The following is a 23,351-nucleotide window of genomic DNA, read 5'->3' on the forward strand; positions in this document are numbered from 1 at the left end:
TCATGCTTACCGTGTCCACACCTGTTTAATGAATATTGCTCATGTTTATCAGGCTCCGTGTTAGATGTGTGTTTTGGATCATGCATCACGCCGTTATAATTTTCCAGGATGTGGAAATAAACAGGTGTGCACAGTTTTCTTTTCATGAACCTGTGTAGTTGATCAACAATACGTTTAACATCACATCCTGTGTACACTGAAGTCACCTTGAATAACTTTTTGCTCTCATGAGTCACGTCCAGCATGCACCCGGTGTCTGGTATATATCTGAGGAAACTTTACGATGCTAATGTTACAAACATAATAGCCAGACATGAGCGGGTCGGAGCTCCTGATTGCAGCAGGCGAACAGCGAGTTGTTATTAACTGCGCGGCGGGTCCTCTGTGGTTTTAACCACAAGTCGACGTCATATCGTGCCTCCTGTGCAGCTACTGTAAATAGATGTGATCTGGTAATTTCACTCGCTGTCAGAAACCTGCTTTATTTCAAAATGTAAAAAAAAAAAAACGACTACGGTATATATAAATTATTATGTTCAAGTGGAAGCCTTTTTTCTGCCCCCCGGCTGCACGCACATCCTCGATATAAATGAGAAACACCCCTATAGGGATGGTATGTAGTAAATGCATACCAAAGGCACTGGTAACATCAGCGAGTAAAGTGTTGACAGAGTTTATTTCTCAAATCAAATCTTTCATTTTATTTCAGCCGGTAAATTAATTGACCTGTAAAAATGAAGTTCGATTTTGATGCGTGTATGTGAACATGGCATGAAGATCAATACCTTGACAGACATAGCAACGGTAACCAAGGAGTGAGGGGCTTACTGTATGACTGAATCCAGAGGACAATTACACATGGAATTAATTTTGAGATATCAAACTGAACATCACTTAAAAACAGAAAAAAGAAAAAAAAGGTCACTTTAAAATACATTATTGTTAAATTTTTTTTTTTTTAAAAACCACTTAAAAATAATTTACTTTTAATACACATTAAAAGTAAATTACACATTAAAAGTAAATTACAACTCTGCATTACCAAATAATCACTAGTTACTCCCCCCCCCCCTCTTTTCAGTTTAAGGAATTGTCTTGTATTCACTATAGAAAAAAAGATATATTTGAGACATTCATTTTTTACCTTGGGACGTTCAAGAGCATAAAGAAATACATGAAGATATAATGGCCCTGCAGCTGCCTTGGCTGGACTCACCTGAGACGTCCAAGCTGCTTTTCAACTCCTACTTAAAAAGACTGAAATATATATGAACATGTTTCAAAGGTCGAAACAAGTCTGAATGCAGGAACAAGCAGGAAGGATGAAAGATCGCATAGAGAAGAGGGGAACAATCAAAAAACACTTTCAAAAGTATGAAATACTACATATACATTATTACTTAATGCACCTCTCTGTATTAACGCAATAAGACACAACGTGATGTTATTCTGTTCATTTCATTCAACTTTAAACATTTTCACAATCATTTAAAAAACGATTCTGAACGTCTGAATTTAACCTGAATATTCAAATCAAGTGGTTAATAAAAATAATGACATCAGGTGATCCAAAGCTAAGTAGATGAGGCACTGGGCCTGCCAATACCCGACTCAACACCCAGCCTGTGCGGCCTCTAGCACCAAGTATCTCCTGCAGCTTTTTTCTTTTCACATTAACAATTTAAAATGAGTGTGGTGGAGCCAAAGTGGGACCATACACAACTGTTACTGATGCGACTGCTTCAAAGAGGCTTTCTACAAGCTGCAGTAGACGTTAAAGAGTCCGTCTGACCGTCTGCCAAAACCCTCCCCTGAACAGCGATAGTTAGATTATAGCTTTACAACTGACAGCAGGACTGTCGGGCTTTGGGTGTGAACAATGAGAGGAGCTGCTGAAGACATTCAGTGTGTAGTCTTTGGAAGGTGGTGTCCAAAAAACTAAAAATACATGAAAATAACAGTAAGAAGTTAAAGAAACACTGTCTGCACGACGAGCTACAAACCTTGCAGTGTGGAGCTAAATACAATATCTTTAAAATAATACTGGGTATCAGAGGTAACCCAGCTTTACTTCCAAGGTCAACAGTTAACATATCATTAGCTAACTAAATTACTATGTGTGGCTCCATATTATGTAACAAATTCTCATTCACGATGAGCACATCCAGGGTTTGAAAGCAAGTCCTGGATGACGTCGCATCTGATGTTACACTCCAACAAGCTCTACCAGACTCATTATCAAACCAGCATGTGCAGATTAATACACAGGGTCAGCCAGCAAGCTGTTCTGATTACAGTTAGATAATGTCTGTGTTCACTCTCGGTCTGACTTGAAATGTTGCATGTTAAAATCATATTTTTTTTTTTTTTTTTAAAGCTGCAGTGGCAGCAGCAATTTTGTGTGACATCTCGTTTTCCTGAATCTCTACAACCGAGGAAGAGAGCGTAAAGTTAGCATTACCGACACCCTTAGAGAGAAAAAAAAAAACACATGAGTTTGCCAAGTTTTCACTCTGCGACCCATGTGATCACGGGTTGTAACATACGATTACATGGAGAAAATAGATTCAAACTTTTTTTTACATGGACTTCACACATTACACCATGAAAATACTCCAAAAACTATGGAATTATGTTTCACATGTGTATGTGGTCAAATGCGATCACATGAGTTTTTGCACATGTGAAATAAAAAAAAAAAATGTCTGTAAGGTTAGAGCCACGATGGCTACATTAGTGGAAAACACTGCAGGTTGAAATAAACTGGACAGGGCTTAGCAAACGGTCAGTTATTTATAAATCCCATGAAGCATTGGTGCACCACTAACTTTTAACGCTTGTACCACAGTTTATGTAAAACCACACTGTGAACTGTTTACTGTCTTATTTTAACCTGAATAGTTTGTGCTGCTTTCAGTCAAATAAAAGCATTGTACCAACCATAAAGGTCAATGAGTGGTTTGTCTACATTTGTAATAATACATTAATAACCTGGCTACATCCACAGGACACCTTTCTATCTAATGCAAAGTTGTATCTCCTACGAAGAAATCCTGATTCATAAAACGTCACGCTGGTCAAATAGTGTAAAAAGTGCAAACAAATATTTACATTCTCACTGTTTCACTTTTGTTTGTTACATTTCCAATTAATTGCAGCTCTGCACATCAACTTCATCAGCAACAAAACATGCAGAGTTTACGGGTGTCTGATTGATAATTAGTCCGTAGTTGAAATCAGGGAAGGGCTCAGATTGACTTTAAATGATGATTCATATTTCGTCCCTCAGTGGTACAATCAGTGTTCCTGCTGATGAAGCGTTTGAGTGTTTACTTTGTGGCACCTCGGTGGCGAGACGGTCTGCCGGAGCGGGAGCGCTGGCTGCAGGTTTTGCAGCACTGTGTTTTCACGTTGGGCAGGTGGCAACGGCCGAGCCAGCGGAGAGTCTGACAGAAACGAAACGTCAGCCGATCGCGAAGGCAGACTGCCCCTGTGTGGGTGACAGAGAGAGAGAGAAGTCATAGACACTGGTTAATATACAGAATTCATTCAGCTCATTCAGGGTCTACTGTTACATCAGGACTGTCAGGATCCCTGTCTGACCCTGTGTGTTTTGACCTTTCTTTCCCCAGATCTCCTCTCCTCATGTGTGCCGTCATTCCCCCGTTTATTGTGGTGTGCCATGTGCTTTGTGTTTTGGTCAGGTGTCTCTCCACTTCCTGTCTCCAGAAACCTCCCGTGGCCACGCCCCTGCTCATTCTGAGCAGCTGCTGACAATCCAGCCGAGCAGGTTGACACACCGGTTCTTCATCCCACTAATCACCTCCCGACACTCTATCAACCCCGGTCCTGCAGTCCTGAGGTGTCGGTCCATACTATCTGCTACGTCCACTCACCCCCACCAGAAAATAAAGTCTGTTCTGTACCTGAACTCGAATCTGTGTCTGCATTTGGATCCTATCCAGTCCCGCCACATAACAAGGACAGAATTAATCACTGGTACGGAGAGAGGGCAGCGAACCGCTCCACTTGACACGATGAAACAAAACAGCTTAAACTGTGATTTGTATTTAGTAATGATTCATTGGAGTGGATTTTTCAATTTGATGTTAAGTGCTGCAAAATATGATTTAACCTTGATTTCAGTATAAAGAAAAGAAAACAAGAGCCCTTTGAGAAAGAAATTCAAAAGATAAAATGAGTAAATACCAGTTTATATGATCTTGTTAATGCTTTGTTAAGGTAAACAATACTGGTTGCTGGAAAAAAAATATCCTGCGTATTATTCGTTGTGGCTAGATTTATAAAAATCAATGTCAGGGAAAATTATCCAGATTATCAGATACATCCAGTAAAATCATGATGGGGATCATTTCAGTAAGGAACCTTGTTGAGCTAAAATTAATTGATGAGAATTTCCATTTTGATTGCTCTGTGATGAAAATAATCCTCATGTTAATGTATAAATGCAATAAATGAAATTAATTTATTACATTATGTACAATAAAGAGAGCAGAAACAGGCTGTGTAAAATCTATTTTAAAAAAAAAACCACAATTTGCTCTGATAAAATTGTGAACAGGAATGCTTTAAGTTGCTGAATATACCTTAAAAACAACAGGATGAACTCTATCAAACAACAGTAAACACTGTGGCCAGTGACAGAATAACTGTTTCTAAACGTTACTGATGCCAATTAACCTTTTGCAGCTTCAGATGTAATTATTGTCAGCATGAAACATGCTGCTCTGGAGTGACTCTTGTTTTCAGTGTGAACATTTTGCTTACTTTGAAACAACAAATGACACATCACAGTTCAAATCTTAAATTGTCATGCACTTCAGAGGGGGAGTTTAACCCAGGTTGTTTTGTGTAGCTGCAATTAACAGCTTCTCCTAAGCACCTCACATGCAAAGATTTACGTTACAAAATTGAATAATTAAGAAACCAGACAACTATGTGTCCAAAAATGATTACAAAATTTTTTAATTTATACGTTTGCGTGCAGTTTTTTGTTGAAAGTCAGAGAAAACCCTTCGTGGTCATTCAAAATCACAGCACATACAGCAGAAGCATGAAATTGGAAAAACAGGACAATGTGATATGTGCAGGGTCTGTTATATGAATCATTACAGATCATCGGGTATTCACCGTTTCAGAGCCCGATACTGTTGTTGGATTGAGCTCACTGTCTTCTCATTTAGGAGCGCCTTCGGGGGCAGAAGTTAAGTTACTTTTACCACCTGTTATCTACTTTCCCACAAGAACCGTTATGACGTGACTGTCACAGTAGAAAAAAAGAAGAAGGAAACCAACCCACGCTTTCCTGTTGGAATCTTTTTTTCGGGAGAGAAAAGTCAACATACCTGAGTAGCGCAGGCCACGGCTAATTGCTCTGACAGACAATTGAAGTATTATTTATCAGCAATGAACCTGAAAATGATGTGTTATGTGTATATGTCAGGCTATTCAAGGCTATTCATTTTAAGAAAAAAAGATTTTTCTGAACACTGTTCACTATGTGAACTGTTGGGTGTCTTTTTTTTTTTCCTTCCAATTCCTGTATTTCAAAGGTTATATAGGGATTAATACAGCATGCCAAATGAAAGAGGCAGGGGAAAAAAAAAATTACCTGAACACAGACCAGAGTGAAAAATCATTGAATGACACAAAATACATGAAGTTAGATCTTAAACCAGGCAAAAAAAAAGTCACAAGTGTTTTGTGGTTTTTCAAATCCATCAGACTGCTGTCCCACTTGATTTTTAAAAGCCATTTTACGAATGGTTGATCAAATTTTTTTTAGCCATTAATGACTGTTCATAATTGACCTGTCTGCCTACTTCAATTGAACTACTTGATTTTTCGAAAAAAAAAATAAAAATAAATAAATAAAAAAAAAATGTTTCACTCAACACAATTCTTTTTACAAAAAACCAAATCTGATTTCCATCTCCAACCCAGCACTGAGACTGCTCTGGTCAAGGTCATCAGTGAATTACATCTTGCAGCCGACACTGGCCTGAACTCCTTAACCTCAGCTCAGCCTTTGACACAGAAGACCATCATGTCTTAATCAGCCATCTGAAGAACTATGTTAGTATCAGTGAAGTAGTTTTGAACTGGTTGATTTCCTATTTGTCGATTCCTTAAAGATTCCTCTGTAATGTTTGGAGATGCCTCCTCCTCTTGTGCTCCTAGATATTGTGGGATCCCTCAAGGATCTAGTTTGGCACCTCTCATTTATTTTATCCATGCCACCCCAGAGGCAAATTACACATGGTGTTGATTTTCATTGCCGCGCAGATGACATCCAATTATATGTTTAAAAAAAAAAGCCTGGAACCTCTGCTGTATTGAGTATTATGTCCTGCCTCATTGAAATAAAAAAATGGATGTCTAATAATTATTTTATTTTATCTACTGATGTTCTAAAAGAAGCCTGCAACCTATAGGTGTTATTTTAGTTTCCTTTGATGCTCAAGTGGCAAAGGTAGTGCAGTGCTGCTTCGCCCAACTAAGACAGTTTCCTCTGCAGACTTAGAAAAGGTCATCCATGCTTATATGTCTTCCAGACTTCACTATTGCAATGCACTTTATTCTGGTATCAGGGAGGGGAATATGCAGGGACTGCAGTTGATACAAAACACTGCTGTCAGGCTTTTAACCTCATACTAAGAGAAATGATTACATCATACCAACTCTTGCTGCCCTTCACTGTTTAAGTATTTAGAATTGATTTATTTAACAGTATGTTTTGAAGTCATCAATGGTCTGGCTCCTGCCTACATCTGATCTGCTATCTCCCTATGAACCTCATTGCTGTTTAAGATCTGGGTCTTTGCTTTTTTTGGGCTCCTTAGCTGTGGACTTCCTTGTCTGTAGATTCCTCTTTAAAACTCACTTTTCTTGTATGTTTTTAACTTAACAGATAGTATTGGTTATAATTATCTGGTTTATATTTTAAGTTCTAAAACCTTTATTCTGATTTTAGGTGCAATATAACTAAAGTGACTATTATGTTCACCATTATCTCTCGTCAGGTTTTAGACTTTGACACATTACACACACACAAACTACATAACTTTTATTTTTTGGTTCAATTTTGATTTGTATTAGGAACCGAAGCCGTAAGCACAATAATGTTATCACTCATAACTATACGTAAAACCCATACAATGAAGTGTATCAGCTCCAAACATGACCTTAGTGCTGTGGGAATGTATGTCTGCAGACAGACCTTCAGACAGCAGTAATTTTTCAGCTTGACCTTCTTCCTTGCTCCTCTCTGTCTTTTCCAGACAAAATGCAGAGTGAGTGCAAACAACAGACTGTATCTCTAATGTCACAGTGTTGGCCTGTAAAATGATATTTCAAAACTTGTGACAAGAAAAAAGAAATGCAGCCCTGATGGTTACAGAAACAGAGCTACATTACTCAGACCCAACCAGCACCCAGTCACATCCAATTTACAAAATAAATATTAGGTAGTCATAACAGATCTATTACCCTTCAACTGAAAACATTAACATGTAATAAAAAAAAAAAAAAAATAGTAATGTAACCTCCGTCAAGTTTAGTTGTTTGATTAACTCTAAAAATTCAATATCCAGCTCCTACAGTACAATGTTTGAATATTCTTCACGTAAGTTGCAAAAGCATTGGTCAAATGAAATGTAATGTCAAATGAAATGTAACGTCAAACAGGCTGTTGTTTTTTAATACGCTATCAAAATCCACAAAACTGCAATCCATATCATAATCCATAAAAAAATTTCAGTTTAAAGTATTCAACTACTTTTGGTTCGGCCGCCCACAGGCTCTGGTGTGTGACACTTTGCAAGGTTACAGCTTAAAGGATTGTTTGGACGTTTGCCCATTCCATGTGTAAAACACTTTGTAAATTAATGTATCATGTTGCTGACACAAAGATAAAATAAACATTAGTGCAAGACAGCTTGTTGATATATTGTAGATATATTAGTGGAAAAAATGTCAACGACTGCACAGGAAATAGACATCTCAGAACCATGACTCTCACTGGCGCGTCCAACTGCTGCTACATTTAAGACTTTCGTCAACAAGAGCAAGATAAATACTCTGAGAATGTGACAGAGTAATGATTAAAATGTTAATTAACTATTTAATTGCTTGTGGATGCCCTGAAATACACTGCTTGCCTGTATCAACTCATATTACTCTGTTACAAGCTTCAGGCACTCTCCACCAAATCATTACAATAGGTGCAACAAAACATTATGTAACCACATTTAAACTTGTGCAGAAGGTTTAATTCTGTCTGGCCGATGTTTTAACACCATTTAGGAATTTCTTGTCGTAACAACGTATCATCTTATAAAAAAAATAACGTTTGAATTCATGAGATGTGTTGGTTTTGGGTTTAATGATTTGACTAAATTCATTGATATGTTGTTATAGAAAGAGAAGTTTCTTGTAAAAACAGAATAATAACAAGAAAACATTAACTAACATACAAGCTACTTCAGACTGTCGTTCAAACAAACAAAAAATGAAACCTAACTAGGTGTTAGACTTGAGGTGTGTGGGCGACCTCCATTAAAAAAACACTGAAATCAAATCAATACCGAGACAGAATCTCCTTGAGGGTTGTGCTCATGTACTGACATCAATGACACACGTGATCTTCTTTTAGCAGCCGCTCAGGATCAGGACTTCAGTGCCCCTCCTGCAGTTGAGGTTGTAGGAGGACACATACGACCCCGATGAATAAATCCAATGATTCAAAAGCATGTGTGCAATCCGTGTGGAGGATGAACCCCCCTCCCCCCCCCGCCCCCGCCCACCACCTTCATTTTAGCCTCCTACTGCCAAATAAAGCAAACCCCGCAGTGGGATATTAATGACCTGCCGCTCTATTATCTGGTGTGATAAACGTGTCACGCAGCTGCACACGTGGTCTGGCACGTTTGTGTGTCACAGCACCCGCCGAACTCTGAATTCAAGTTACCGGCTTTGTTCTTGCGGTTTCCCGACAACATTTCAGAGAGGAAGTTATTAAGAGAAGCTTTGGCCTCTCGGGCTCTGACAAAAACACGAATCTACAGCAAAGAGCGGTTTTAATTTAGGAGCGGAGTATTGGATTATTCAATATGGGGGACATATTTAATAACATCTAGATGTTATTAAATGTCAGGAGACATGTTCCCCATGTCAGATCTGATTAGACTTCTGACCACCTTCACCATCGTCCACAGAAAAATACTGTTTGATGACTGACATTTAACATTAGTTTTAGAAAAACTACAAAGATTATAGTTGACAAGGTTTAAGATACACACAAGCATATTCTATATACAACAGATAAAATCTATTTCTTTGCATGTCCATCCCCTGTAAGTGACAAATGTTTCTGATCTGTGTCTAATTCTAGCTGTGATCCCTCTCGGTTAAATTGAACATCACAATGGCTCCGAATTAATATCTGTCCATAAACTGTATGTTAAAATGCAGCAAAATAATCAATTCCGTTAGTTTTCATTTCAGGGTCGGGTTTTACACTTTGGATAGTTTTAATAGGCTGAATACAATATTTTACATTTTCTGTATTTGTCAGTTTAAGAAGGTCATATATATTACTGGCATTATTTCTACGGTAAGTCACATAATGCCTTTATTTTATTTTGTAAAATATTTGTAAAAAGTAAAACGTGCTAATGTTCTTGATGTATGACTGCATTGCACCAAAAAAACCTGGTTAGACTTTGGTCATCCTTAAATCTCTGAAATTCATTTTACTGTTTAATTTATACATTTTTACTGACATTTATACAATTAATACATTTAAATTTCAGTGAGATGTAATTATGGTATTCTGATTCATGGCACTGTTTAATTCAGAAGGATGGTTTCATCGTCTTTTGTTGTTGTCCTTTGTGTAAAACACCTACCAAAAAAAAGAAAAATAAATAAAAAGCACGTGGAGAATTTCACACGTGGAATATAATGTAAAAACATGATTGTCTGATCGTGTAAAGCTGACTGCACAGGCTGCAGTGCGAAGTCTGACTGAAAGCCCCTTCTGACAACAGGGGTCAAAAATAAACATTTGCAATCATGTAGTCGCCTCGCTGAAAGACAAATACATAAACAAATACATAACTGGAGGGATGGAGGGTCACGTGACTCGTTATCATACGCCTCGAATATTTACGATAACACGTCTATACCTTTATGCCTTCAAAATGTCAGCAAAGCTGGCATTCAGACTCTAACAGGCTGCCCTCCGAGGAACACTGTGATTTCATATCTGAGATATAAAACAGAAATGCCAACGAACCGCTGTGGCCGACATCAGAAAATGGAACGAAAAAGTGAAAATGATGTTTGTTTGATTGCAGAAGGCACACACATAAAACTGCATAGAGCTGCAAAAAGGATCAATATTTTTAGAGAGTAGTGATATTTATCTTGTATTTCATCATTAAGAAGTAGTTAATTAAACTCCAAGATTAAATCTACACCGATAAGCCAAAACATTTAAACGTTTAATATGCTGTTGGGTCCTGAAAGTGCTCGTTAGTATCTGACACAGACACGAGCAGCACATCTTTTAAGTCCTGTGAGCTGTGCGGTGGAGTCACCACAGATCAGACTTGTTCTTCAATTTAAATAAAAAAATAAAAATAAATACTGTTTTCTGCATGTTGTGCCGCAGTAGCTAACATGTTGACAACAACAACAACAACAACAACCGACTGTTCACCTGCCATCTAATATATTGCTGCGCTACAATGGAACTTGTGACAACATTGAAGTCGTGTGCAACCCAAGTTTGGCGTTCAAGTCGTTAAGTCGTAAAAACAATGTCGCTCGGCAACGACAAAGCGGACGGCATCTGGAAGCTACACAGGCTAACAGTTCAGCAACATAACAGGGGGTAATGTAATGCTCCGTGACTCAAATTACAATATAGTAGCTTAATATCTAACAAAAATGAATTTCTTTGGCCTCTGCTTATTGTGTAAACGTCAGCACAAACGTCACAACTCGTGAACTTGAGGCTTGTGGAAAATTTTTATTTGGTATTCTTGTCGGTAAACACGACCCCCATGTGCTGCTGTTATGAGATATGAGATAGTCAACTTTACTTGTGTCACATGTGAGTGATCATATTGTTTTGGCTAATTGGTATACATTGAATAAACCACGAGGAACATATACCACAAAAAAAAGCAGCTGTAACTTGCATCTTCAAACGTTGACTGGAGCAAAAATACACCTCTAGTGCACAAATGAGAGCCTTTACTAATCATCGTCTTCAAAGATACAAGCAGATCAAAGACAGGTGTATACCTCCACCTCCTCTAAGGGAAAGGTTTGTGGGATGCAGTATGACAGAGCCCAACTCAAACAAAATCAAAAGTGGAAATGTCGAGCCGTGACTGATGTGCTTCAGGCAGAAGAAGACACACAGCCTATAATTTCCCTGTTGTGAATGGCTGCTTTGATAGCAAATGTCTTCTTGTCCAAGTGCAAAAAAAAAAAAAAAAAATCATTTCAACTCTTTGTCTGCATGCCTGGTTAACAAAGACAGCCTTTGAGGCTACAGTAGTCAGTCTTTCCACTGGTCTTATCATGTGGAATCTTGAAGGAAGAGCTGGTCGATTCACAGTCATATCAATGCTGCTGCTGCCGACAGCACAGTGCAGCAAAGTGCATAGCTCCATGTGGTCGAAAACACTGCTGCCGGTATTTGTTTTACTTTGCCTGGTTCTTGTTAATTTAGTAGTGCTGAACTGATTTAGAAAGAAAACTGTGAAAACATTAAAATGTTTTCTTGCTGTGAGGAAACAGAGCGAACAACAAACACCCCCTTTATATGGCTTTATTAAGTGTTTCATCTGTTTTTGATAAAATTTAGATTACACTGACACATAATACTTGTACAAAACAAATACAAACTGCCGTGTCAGTGTTGAGTGGGAGTAAATAAACGATGGTTCCAGCAGAAAAATACAAATATGTCCAGCTTCACAAACGGGGGAACAGTTTTGAATTTAATATTTTTAACTAGATCATCAGCCAGAGACACACAGTCCTTAAGTGCTCTCTGCAATTATGATAATCACATTAATAAAACCTTAATTCTGTTATTTCGACATGTACAGAGGATTATCTAAATGATCATGTAAAACATTTATATTACTACTCAATTAAATAACCATCTTACATAAAACTGAAAAAGGGTTTGTTTACATCTTGATTTACTCACCAGCGGGGGCACTCTCGCACTCCTGTGAGTTACACTTCTGGTTGCTCTCAGGCTTCGGTTCATGGTCACATTGAACCTGAACCACTTCTTCGTCTGTCTCAGCCTTTGTGTCGACACATTTAATGAGTCGATGCTGCACCCCGCCACCACAAGAGGCTGAACACTGCACGGAGAGATAAGAACAGTTTCGAAATGTTACAGTACAGTAATTTACCATCTGGTTGGATCACGTGTTTCCAGTCACATTAAATTTTGTTTAATGAAGCACGTTAAAAGATTTCATAAGGTTTTTGTCAGGTTTTCTATTACAAACTTGCTGTAGATACTCTTCAAATGGATTGAACTTTTTAAGCCGCTAGAGGTTTTGTAAATGCCACTTATTCGAAATGTAATTAAGATCCATTTGTCTCTAATGCCACATCAAGGTAAAGTCAATGGCAGGGAACCTCTTCAAGATACAGGTCGATAAATACGATCGCACCTGTCCCCATGATCCCGTCAGCCACTGAGCACACGGCTGGCTGTTACATGGTTGGATATTGGTGGGCTGAAGGTCCCTGTCACATCCGTCGTCCTCTGGACAGGTGACGATGCGCTGCTGCTCACCTCCTCCACACACCTCAGAGCACTGAACAACACAACACACAAAAAGAAACGTGGAATCCGTAAGTAGGTTGGTTGACCGTATTTATGGATTACAGATATAAAACAACATCCAAGGAATAACATGTTAAAGTAAAAAATACCAAACAGTTATGGTGAGTATGTACCATTATTATCTGTGAGTACACGTGCTGAGGAGCATATTGTTGTATGAAGATGCATAATTTTGTCCTACATCAACACTGAACTGATTGCCAAGCTTGTACAGAAGAATATTGAATATTGAATGTCTGTTGAAAATCAAATTGTGGAGACTTCATCTGGAGAATCCATCAATCTTTTCTGTCACATAATTGTTTTGTGGTAAGTCAGTTGAAAGCACAAATTGTTCTGAAATGCCACATTTGTTCTTCAGTTCAGAACTTGTGGGAGGCTTTGAAATCAGCAAGTTTTCCACTGCACCAAACTTTTCATGACAAATACAGTGTGTTTGATACATTTTTCTTCTCGGCTTGTTTTTTTTAACAATGGTTTTCTCAGATTCTCAGATTCAGATCCTGAGACTGGCACACTATCGATAGACGACAATTACATCAATAAAAAAAAAAAGAAAGACTAAATGCAAACAGAGAATGATGACTGATCTCAAATATTTTCAAGTCTCTGTATGTTGCTTTGTATGTGCAGCAATACGTTCAATAGAAACAAAGAAGTCTGAAGAAAATGTAAGGAATGCTTGCAAAAATCAATTAAAAACACAAATTGGCTTCCTTTGAAAATGTGCAGAGTAATATAAAGAACATGAAACATTATTATAATCCTTTAGGGCATGTTATGTTGTTTTTGTTTTGATGTCCTGGATGTTTTCAGTCTAGACACAATTTCATTTCAAAATACATGGGGGGGGTGTTTGAACAGAGTTTCTGTTGTCCAGCATTTTGATATTATAAATGAAAAAGAATCTCAAATGGACAAACGGTGAAAACTGCCCGAAAATGTAGGTTTTACATCCAATATGTTGTCAAACAGTATATTTTACTGTCACATTAACTTTATCCCATTTAATAACCAAAGTATACACCACTGCATTTTTCATAATGTCTCTAATAATTCTCTTTAAGTTGCTCACCTGTCCCCAGGAGGACGAGTACCAGTTGAGACATGGCTGAAGGTTGCAGGGCGTTTGGGTTTGCGGTCTGGAGGACACGGCCCGGCAGTGGAAAGGTCGTAGGGGCCTCTGATCCCTCAGGTCAAAACATTGGACCTCTCGTAATTTGATGCCTCCTTCGCAATTCTTGGAGCACTGGGAAAAGACACGGCGGGATTGTTATCCAAACAGCGTGAGCTCCTGCTGAGGCTTGTGGGTTTCTTTCAGTCTAAGGCAACTGGATTGGCTGTGTGGTTTTCATGGGTTTCATCACTCATCAGAAGAGTCTCACTGATATGAATTCAGGCGAAGTGATGGATGAGATGATAACGAGACGTCCAAGCTTCAGTTCCAGTTGCGCTCGACTTAGTACATCAGGTTAACCTCTGACCTGAATGACTAGAACTGCAATAATAATCAGAAAATTCAGAACAACTTTTTCCAAATAGTAGCAGTTCTCTCTGTCTGACCACCTCGCACTTCCAGGATGGTTCATCCTTGTCTTATTTAGGGCTCATTATTATCATTTTTACACAAAATAATCTGGTTACAAATCAGTATTTGTTTTAAATATTTACATCCACGCTAGAGCCTATGTGAGGCTGCCCAGGCATAACTCTTTGAGCTAAATGCTAACAACAACAAAAAACAATACACATCACGCTAAACTTTTACCAGTCATTTTTACCATGCTCACAGTCTTAGTTCAGACTGAGGCTTATAGAACTGGCTGGCATTATTTTTTAGCAGCATTTAACGTTCAACAAAAATCGAACACAAAGCAAATCTATTTCAAAAGCTGTTGCAATATTTCAGCGTGGACCAAAGTGGCGGCCCGATCAGCTTTGTCACCACTGCAGATAAAAATTTAGCAAAAATGGATCAAAATAAATCAATAAATACAAAATGTTAAAAATGTGTATATGCCGTGTATAAACAAGAAAACCAGTAATGTTCAAGGTAAAAACGTGTGAAAACCTATAGTTATATGTATAAACACACCTCTTCCGACTTTACCTTGAACAGTAGAACTGTAGTAGCACTTAAAATGACACTTACTGATAGCACTTTGTAGTTTGACTTTCTTGAAGAAATTGTATTTACTTGATTCCTGTTGTTCTGGGTTTTGTACCCTCATGGTTGAAATGCACTTATTGTAAGTCGCTTTGGATAAAAGTGTCAGCTAAATGAAATGTAATGTAATGTAATAATAAAGTTTGGTGGTATAATATAAAAAGTCGTCTCACCTTGCTCCATTCCCTGTTTTTCCATGTAGAGCAGGGGCGCAGGTAACATCGCTGGGCTGGTGGAGGCCTCTTGGCTGGATCACAGTCGGACTCTGATCCAGTACTGCAAGCCAAAGTCCTCCAGATAGCACCCAGACCGCAGCTGGTGGAGCACTGCCGGGGAATTTAGAAACATGTTAGAAAAGCTGCTGCACTTTCATGAACAAAAAACCTCCCCGAACTGGACAGAAATCCTGATATTTTTTCGTGTATTGTTGTCTGGCTTTGATTTAAATATAAATAAATATAATGGTATGTACATCAGGGTGAGGATGAGAGGAAAAGGCAATCGGTCAAATGTTCAATGAAAATTCAGTCAGTGAATTTAAATAAGGTGCATTAGCTCGAGGTGGAATTGTGTCTCCAATTATGTTAAGTGTGTGCAGGACAATCACCGTTGTGCCTGCAAATAAAAGTAGGTGGAATGTCAAAATTAATGCATTAAGTACTTACGGCGCTCCAGTTGCCAGCAATCCAGTAGGCAGCTCTGTTGGCTCGTGTGTAGGTTGATGTTTGGACAGATGTTGGCACTGGAGTTGGCCACAGAAGAGGTGGATGGGTTGGCAAAGTGCGCACAGCAGGTGTTGGTGATTCAATGTGCTGTACTGGCATTGTTATGCGTTGAGGAGGGGCATCTGTGCTTGTTGGAAACTGATACGAAGGGCCAGTTTGACTGTAAATGCTGCTCCTGACCATCGGAGGATTGACTATTTTGTTATTGTCAAAATGAGAAAAATCAAACAATGGCGTTTGGGACGTCAAATCCGTTCCAGTCGTTTCTGGGAATGCACCGTTCGTAGGTATCTGTTCAGTTGTATCTGTCCGGAAATAAGCTGGAGAAGGTTGAATAGAAACCTCCGGATGTGTAGGAGGTATGATTTCTGTTCCAGTTAATGATGTGGAGTCATCGGATTCTTCTTGGTTACCTGAGATTAAAAGAAGGGGAGTGGGAGAAGGAGTGGATTCCTCAGATGCCGGAAGTGCAGTTGTGCTGAGGTCGAGGCCAGTATCCCGTGAGTTACTCTCACTAGTGGCATATACTGCATTAAAGTTAGTCTCATCCATGCCCGAATCCTCCATTGAGGGGGCAGTTGGAACTATTGCTGATTGACTGGTTGTTTGAGGTATTTCTGAAGCGTCACTTTGGACTTTAGTCGTAACCTGAAGGATAGTTTCTGGTGTGGGAGAGCCTGAAGGTTCTAGACTCCCTCGATCTTCTTGGTCTGCGTAGATATACTCATCACGTTCCTCCGTCTCCTGAGAACTCACCGCTGCAGAGAAAACAGTGCTGACAGCGGTTTGATGTCTGGTAGTAGGAGCAGCATGTTTTGAAGTCACAGTGACATCCTCAGGAGGATTTTCCTCCACATTGAAATTGTTCGAGTTTTTTTCAGCCTCCTCCCTATAATGCTCCAATCCTACTTCCTGTGCAGGCTGCTTTGTAGTTAAAAACAGACTAGGCACTGTGCTAACGTTTTCAAGCCCCCACAGACGGCCGTGTTTCTCTCTCACTGTGTATGAATGTTTAGTTGGAGACACTGGTGGTGAGAGAGTGGTGGACACAGGCAGGAGAAAGTCCTCAGAAAAGAAGTCATCAATGTTTTCAGACTCTTTTGTTAATGTACTTCCACCATCCTTGACATTGCCTACTTTTGTGTTCTGTGGATCTTCATTTTTCAAAGAATAGGCAGTGGTCTTCAAAGACACAGTTGAAGCAGCCGTGGGAGGTGTTGTGGTTTCCATGTAAGCATTTTCTCTCACACTGTGGGTTGGCTTTGCCTCTTGTGAACCACTGATTCTGAAACTGTCCTCAGAATCCTTTTCGTCTCCCTCAAAGTCGTCTGACAAGTCTTCGTGAAAGTTGATGAAATTATAGTCGTAGTAAAAATCATCAACTTGAACACTGCTCTCTTTAGAGTGGTCAATGTTTTCAATGTTATTGTGGTAGTGAAAATCTCCCTCGACAATGTCATTAAGGTCATTATTGATCTTTGGCTGGGATCTGGTGCTGCTGTATTTGGGAGGAGGTTTTATTTCGGGTATGGGGTTAATTTCATTGAGCACTTCTTTGCTGGACCAACCGCTTCCGGACCATTCGATACTTCCAAAGTTATCCACAACGTGCGGACAGTCCTGAGTGTAGCAGGTACTGACAGCTAGAGGTTTCTTCAGGGGGTCACAGTCAACGCCTGTGTTTCTAGAACAGGTTAGGTTACGGTGACGCACTCCATTTCCACAAGTCAGTGAACACTGCAGGAAAGAAGAGACAAAACCAGGGCGAGTCAGTGATTACAGGTACCAGAAACTTCACTGATATTTTGCCAAGGCCTATAAGTTTGCAATGTACTTAAAAAAAAAGAAAAAAAAAGAAACACTATGCAATGAATCATTAAAAATGTATTTAAAACTACTATATATTCTTAGTGGAAAAAGTCAAGAAAATATAAGTATATAAATCAAAGTTTTGCAAAGTAAGCAAAAAACAATAGTCACTCTGTTCGCCTAAGCTTCTTGTTAAAGTCAGTCCAAATTTAAGCAGCTGTCAAGGAAAATCCTCTTTAGTCTGGAGGTCTCAACAACAGGCGTAACCAGGACTGAAAGAAAGAGTCTACAGCCATGCTATCGTCCCTGTCAGGCTATGCGGCAAAATGGTGATGTTCAAAAGGCAATGTTTACCACATTTAACAGATTTTAGTATATTAGCATGCTAACATTTTTGAATGAGACGAGATTGTGCTCAGAGTGGGCAGGACAGCATCTGCCAATAAGCACAGAATAACAAAGAACAAATGTGATTGGTGGGAATGTCATTAGCTTTGCAGGTATTTTGTCATAAACTAAAGTATTGGACAAACTAAAATTTGATCTAGAGATGGTGCCGGGTGAAATATTCCCAGTTTAACGGGTGTTCAGGGGTTTTCTCCCACTCGGAGATCAGAAATTTCCCACTTCCCAGTTGTTTATGAATGCAACATTGGTATGACAAAAATCTGAGGTGAGATGCTGGCTGAAAGTAATTAACTATATCCTCAATTATCTGAAACACTAAAGGTAAAGGTAGGTAAGAAGTAAATGTGGTGTGTGGCATTTGTATTTTAAGAAGCTTGAGATGTGAAATGTTTCGTAACACATGCTGCCAAAAAGAAGAAATTAACACAATTACTGAAAAATTCAACATTTTCACAAAATGTGAAAGTGGCTGTAAAATTGCAGAACAATATGCATTTGTATTTCCTTCTGAAACAGCCAAGTTATCGACAAAGCAGAAACAAATTTTCCAGATCAAACGAACCTTTGACCAGCTGCCAGTGGTCCAGTCTGCTGGGCAGGGGATGTGTGTGTTGCAGGAGGATTGGGATTCGGGTTTAGGGATGTGTTCACAGTCAGTGGATGCCAAGGCTTTCTGTTCCTCCACACTGACTGCCTGGATGCAGAGGACTGTCCTTTTAGCCAGACCTGAGCTCCCACAGCTTGCTGAGCATTTCTGCCACTCTCCAACCCACCATCTGCACACAGAAACACAAAGGATGCAAAGATTTCCAATTTAATAGTACACCCGTGATGAAAAATTACTGTATATTACAGCTGTGCGAGTGCAGATGACTCGCACACGTGGCTTTAGATGGCTGTGTTATAAAGTCTCTCAAGAGAGACTATAGGAGAAAGGAAAGAAAATGGGAAAAAAAAAACACTGGCCTACATGTATTTTATGAGATCTGGAAAGATGCAACGAAGAATTATCAAAAGGCAGTTAAAGAAGCAAGAGCTTCCTTCTTCTCCAGTTTAATCTTAGACAATCACTCGAACCCCAGAGTTTTATTCAAGGTCATAGACTCGGTCATAAACCCCTCCCCCTGTCATTTTACTGATGCCTCACAAGAGATGTGAGAAGTTTTTAAATTAACAAATTGACAACAAATTACCCCCCCAAACCTGTGTTTTACATGCCAGTAGGGACATTCAAAGCTATTTTAGTAATTTTGAACCTGTATCGCTGTCCTTCTTATCCCAAATCATATCTCACATGAAATCAACCACATGCAGCTTTGATTTTATTCCCACTAAATTTCTCAAAGAGGTTATTGGCACTGTAGGGCCCAGTATTTTATTTATTATAAATAGCTCCTTAGCAAATGGCAGCTACCCAACGATTTTTAAACATGCTATGGTCCAACCTCTTTTAAAGAAACCCAAGCTTGATCCTTCCGTTTTCTCCAATTTTTGGCCAATTTCTAAACTTCCATTTTTATCAAAGGTTTTAGAAAAAGTGGTTTCAACACAACTCTTAGCTTTTATGAATCATAACAACATCTTTGAGAAATTTCAGTCTGGTTTTAGAGCACTACATAGCACAGAAACTGCCCTCCTCAAGGTTACTAATGACCTCTCTCCACTGGCTCCCGGTTGGTTTTAGAATTGATTTTAAGATTTTGTTGATCACTGTTAAAGCCTGCCTGGGTCTGGCCCCGAGCTACATTATTGAAATGTTAGCCCCATATAAGCCAACTCGCAGCCTTAGATCCTCTGGTGGGGCCCTTCTGGCCGTTCCAAAGTCGAGACCTAACTCAAAGGGTGACCGTGCTTTTGCCATTAGGGCCCCTCGACTTTGGAACGACCGACCAGAGGAGATAAGGCTTGCAGAATCATTGACTTCTTTTAAATCACTTCTTAAAACACATTTTTATGGAATTGCTTTTAAGTGATGTCGTCCTTTTATGCAGTTCTTTTGTTCCCCTGTTTTTGTTTGTTTATTTTATTAATTTGTTTGTTTTCTATTGCATTTGCTCATTTTGGTTATTTGTTTGGTTTTGTTGTATTCATTACCTTAATTGTATGGTCTTTTTTTGCCTCCTGTTTTCTTAAATGTTTACCAGTATTGACATTATGTATGACTATGCTTTGCTTCTCTGTAGAGCACTTTGTAAACTCTGTTTTTTAAAGGTGCTATATAAACAAAGTTGTTATTATTATTATTCTCCAGCACAAATTGTCCAGACTGTGTCTTTGGGGTGTTAATAGGTTTACTTGTCAATAGCAATGTCCAAAGTTTTGCGTCAATAAATTATATTTCTGCCACAAACTCAACACACCAAAAATACACCAGTGTTACAATGCTCACTGTTTAAGAGGGCGATAGCTTCAGTTAGTGAAACAGATTAAGATCTTTTCCTGAAGATTTTTTTATTCACACAGGAAGTGTATATATTGGCGATAGATTTGTTTCAAAGCTCTGTGTTAATGACGGGTCTTAAAGTCATTATCAAAAGGATATTTGGTTGTGTGAACTTTCATGTGCGCTACTATAACATTGTGGTTTGAAGGGGTAGTTGTAGTGATGCACTATGGGTAATCAGTCACAGTCTTTGATTTACTGCAACATAAACTGTAAATATGAATTAACCATTACGCAGAAAGTTAGATACACAAAATAGTTGCAAAGCAGATACACAAATATTTACTAATGAAATTGATTTCAGTGGGAATGTGTCTGATTGTCCAATGAAAACAGAATATGGCTGCCAATTGACATGCAGAAAGCAATGTGTGCCTGTATTGTTTCCAATAAAGTGCTGTCTGTGCAGACGCATGCGGTACTTAACTTCTACAAAACCCAGCAACAAAGAAAATATAATTACAAATATTTAAGATGGGTATTGACAAAGTGTTCCGTGTTACAAATACTAGACTCCTGAAATTGGCTCAACTTTCCGCTTCATTTAGAAGCTGTGCACATAAAGATCAATCTTTCGATCATTTTCGAAAATGTGTGGAAGTAAGAATGTCTGAAGAGTGACGCTTCTTTGATCTCAGCGACCTGCCAGCTGTGTCCTGCAAGCCGTTTTACTTCCCTTGACTTCCTTCTTCAGTAAAAAAAAATAACCTACTTCTGACGTGAAGAAGTTTATCCTTTCAAAATAACCATAATTTGTCTTCAAGAGTTTGAAAAAAGAAGTTGAAAGACACTGCAACGTATGTAATTTTCTCATTAAACTGCCATAAAATTCTGCTGTAGAAATATTGCGAATTGGCAACCTTTTGGTTGCTAAGCTTGTTTGTTTCCATGCACACTACAAACTACAAAGTGTTCGCTCCTGCAAGGGTTGAAAAAAAACCAGGTGTTTTTATTTAGGTTTGTGTCCCTGAGCACAGCTGGGTAAATAACATCTGAGAGGTAAACTCACATGGCTGGACATGGGTCCTTGTTACAGCTGGTTCGGTTATCGTCAGGTCGGGTCAAGGGGTCACAGAAGTGCTCCTCGACTATCCCCGTTGTCTTTTCCACACAGTGAACAATTTGCCTCTGAACACCTGGAGAACGAGGCAGAGGAGACAAACGTTTTTGAGACACCAAGTGGGTAATTAAGAAATAAACATCCACAACAACATAGTTCAATGTTACATATTATGAAACCAGAATCCAACACCAAAGACATACAAAGACATTAACATGAAACCAGCTGGATGTTTTTATTGTGTAAATTACTAATTCACATCACGTTTCAGGGATTTAAAACAAAGTTATCCATTTAATTCACGTTTTGTTTGTTAACTCGATGTATCCCGGTATATTGACATTTTGTTTGTTAACTCGATGTATCCCGGTATATGTAAGTAAAGAGAAAAAAAATGTCTTCTCTTCTCAGCAAAGTCATACCATTTCCAAAATGATTATCCCCAAAACAAGGTTAAAATGACAGCAACTAACGCACAAAAGAGTGTCAAATCCAGGTTTCAAACAGCACCAGACAAAGCACTGCATAAAAGGACTTGTCCCCTGGGGCTGTGACGGGCTTATCTCATGCTGCGATACCACTCTCCATCATTCCTCTGTCCATCCTGAGGGGACGTCCACTCTATTGGAGCAGGAGACAACACTTACCTCAGAGTGCCCTCTGCTCTGATCCTGCTGAGGGCTGCATGTGTGTCTGATAGTTAATTTACACCTTCAAAGAAATCTCTCAAAAGGTCATGACAGCTCCCTTAGATTGAAAACCATGCGGATGCCAAAATCAAAAAGAAAATCGAGTAAAACATTCCCTATTGATTCCATGGAGTTTTTGTTGAAATTCAAACACTCTTTGAACAAATAATAGTTTGTGATCTTGTCCCGGGGTTGACATTTGTCGTCTAATACATTCTGACTGTTGATGAAATGGGGACACCGGGTTTTGTGAGGCAACTTGTTTGCCAAGCCCCGCGGTGAGAAGAAAAAAAGAATCTCCTGTCACATAAGGTGAAGCTATTTTGTCTACTCAAGCCAGTGATCAAAATGAGGTCTAAGAGGTCGGCTCGAGTCGCATTTCAGCAATACATAGTAATAACAACTGCAAAATGCCCAAAAAGCCAGGCCTATTTCTGCAGCACTTTGCTGCTCCTGCACTGCTCCTTATTACAAACAACTCAACAACACGGCTGAGAGAACTACAGCTGCTGCTCTTGGGAAACCTTTACAACCCCAAATATTTTGAAAGCTACAAAGATTTGAGAGTTCATAGATAACAACTATTCCCACCAACATAAACAAATGTTTGAGGCTCGGTCAGGAAGAAGTAAATACAGAGGACTTCACATTAAATCTGTTCAAAATGTTAATTTATGCTACGTTATATACAGAAAGGTAAAGAAATGGAAAAACACTTGATGTGTTAAGAGATTGAGGTCATGAATCTATCAACACAGACCAAACATCAAAGATTTCAGTCTGGTCTGTGAAGCTCGTTACTTCTGGAGGCATTGACATGATCAAATTCACCATGATTGAATTTGCAGTGCTCCATTTAAAACAGGTTAGCTTTCACCAATGGGACGTGCTTTCAAGTTTTATATTCGCCCATCAGAACAGGACAACAGTTTCATTGATTTCCTTTACTTCAAACTGTAGAGGCTCTAATTGAGGTTCAAGGCCCATCAGTCAGGTCGAGGCTATTTTGGTACACCAGAGACCACCAAACACCACAGAGGGAATCTGGAAGGAATTTTAACTTGATAAAATAGCTTAATGTAGATTCGAAGACTGTCCCGTGTTGACCTGTAATTATTAATTATTGGCACGTCTGTTGTT

General features: G+C 39.0%; 1 protein-coding gene across 1 annotated transcript in view; it reads right to left on the minus strand.

The window, feature by feature from the left end:
- Positions 1-658: 658 nt before the first annotated feature.
- Positions 659-23,351, minus strand: part of LOC138208073 (A disintegrin and metalloproteinase with thrombospondin motifs 7) — a 67,545-nt gene continuing 44,852 nt past the window's right edge. The window contains exons 17-24 of the mRNA XM_069165737.1: positions 21,472-21,598; positions 18,582-18,795; positions 15,743-17,539; positions 15,251-15,403; positions 13,986-14,159; positions 12,735-12,881; positions 12,254-12,416; positions 659-3,490 (exon numbers count right to left, since the gene is read on the minus strand). Coding sequence (XP_069021838.1) covers positions 3,330-3,490; positions 12,254-12,416; positions 12,735-12,881; positions 13,986-14,159; positions 15,251-15,403; positions 15,743-17,539; positions 18,582-18,795; positions 21,472-21,598 — 2,936 coding nt within the window. The 3' untranslated portion in view covers positions 659-3,329. The remainder of the gene's footprint in view (positions 3,491-12,253; positions 12,417-12,734; positions 12,882-13,985; positions 14,160-15,250; positions 15,404-15,742; positions 17,540-18,581; positions 18,796-21,471; positions 21,599-23,351) is intronic.

This window comes from Embiotoca jacksoni, unplaced genomic scaffold, assembly GCF_022577435.1.
Source record: "Embiotoca jacksoni isolate LCO1_2020_lvr unplaced genomic scaffold, fEmbJac1.0.p SCAF_35, whole genome shotgun sequence".
NCBI lineage: Eukaryota > Metazoa > Chordata > Actinopteri > Embiotocidae > Embiotoca > Embiotoca jacksoni.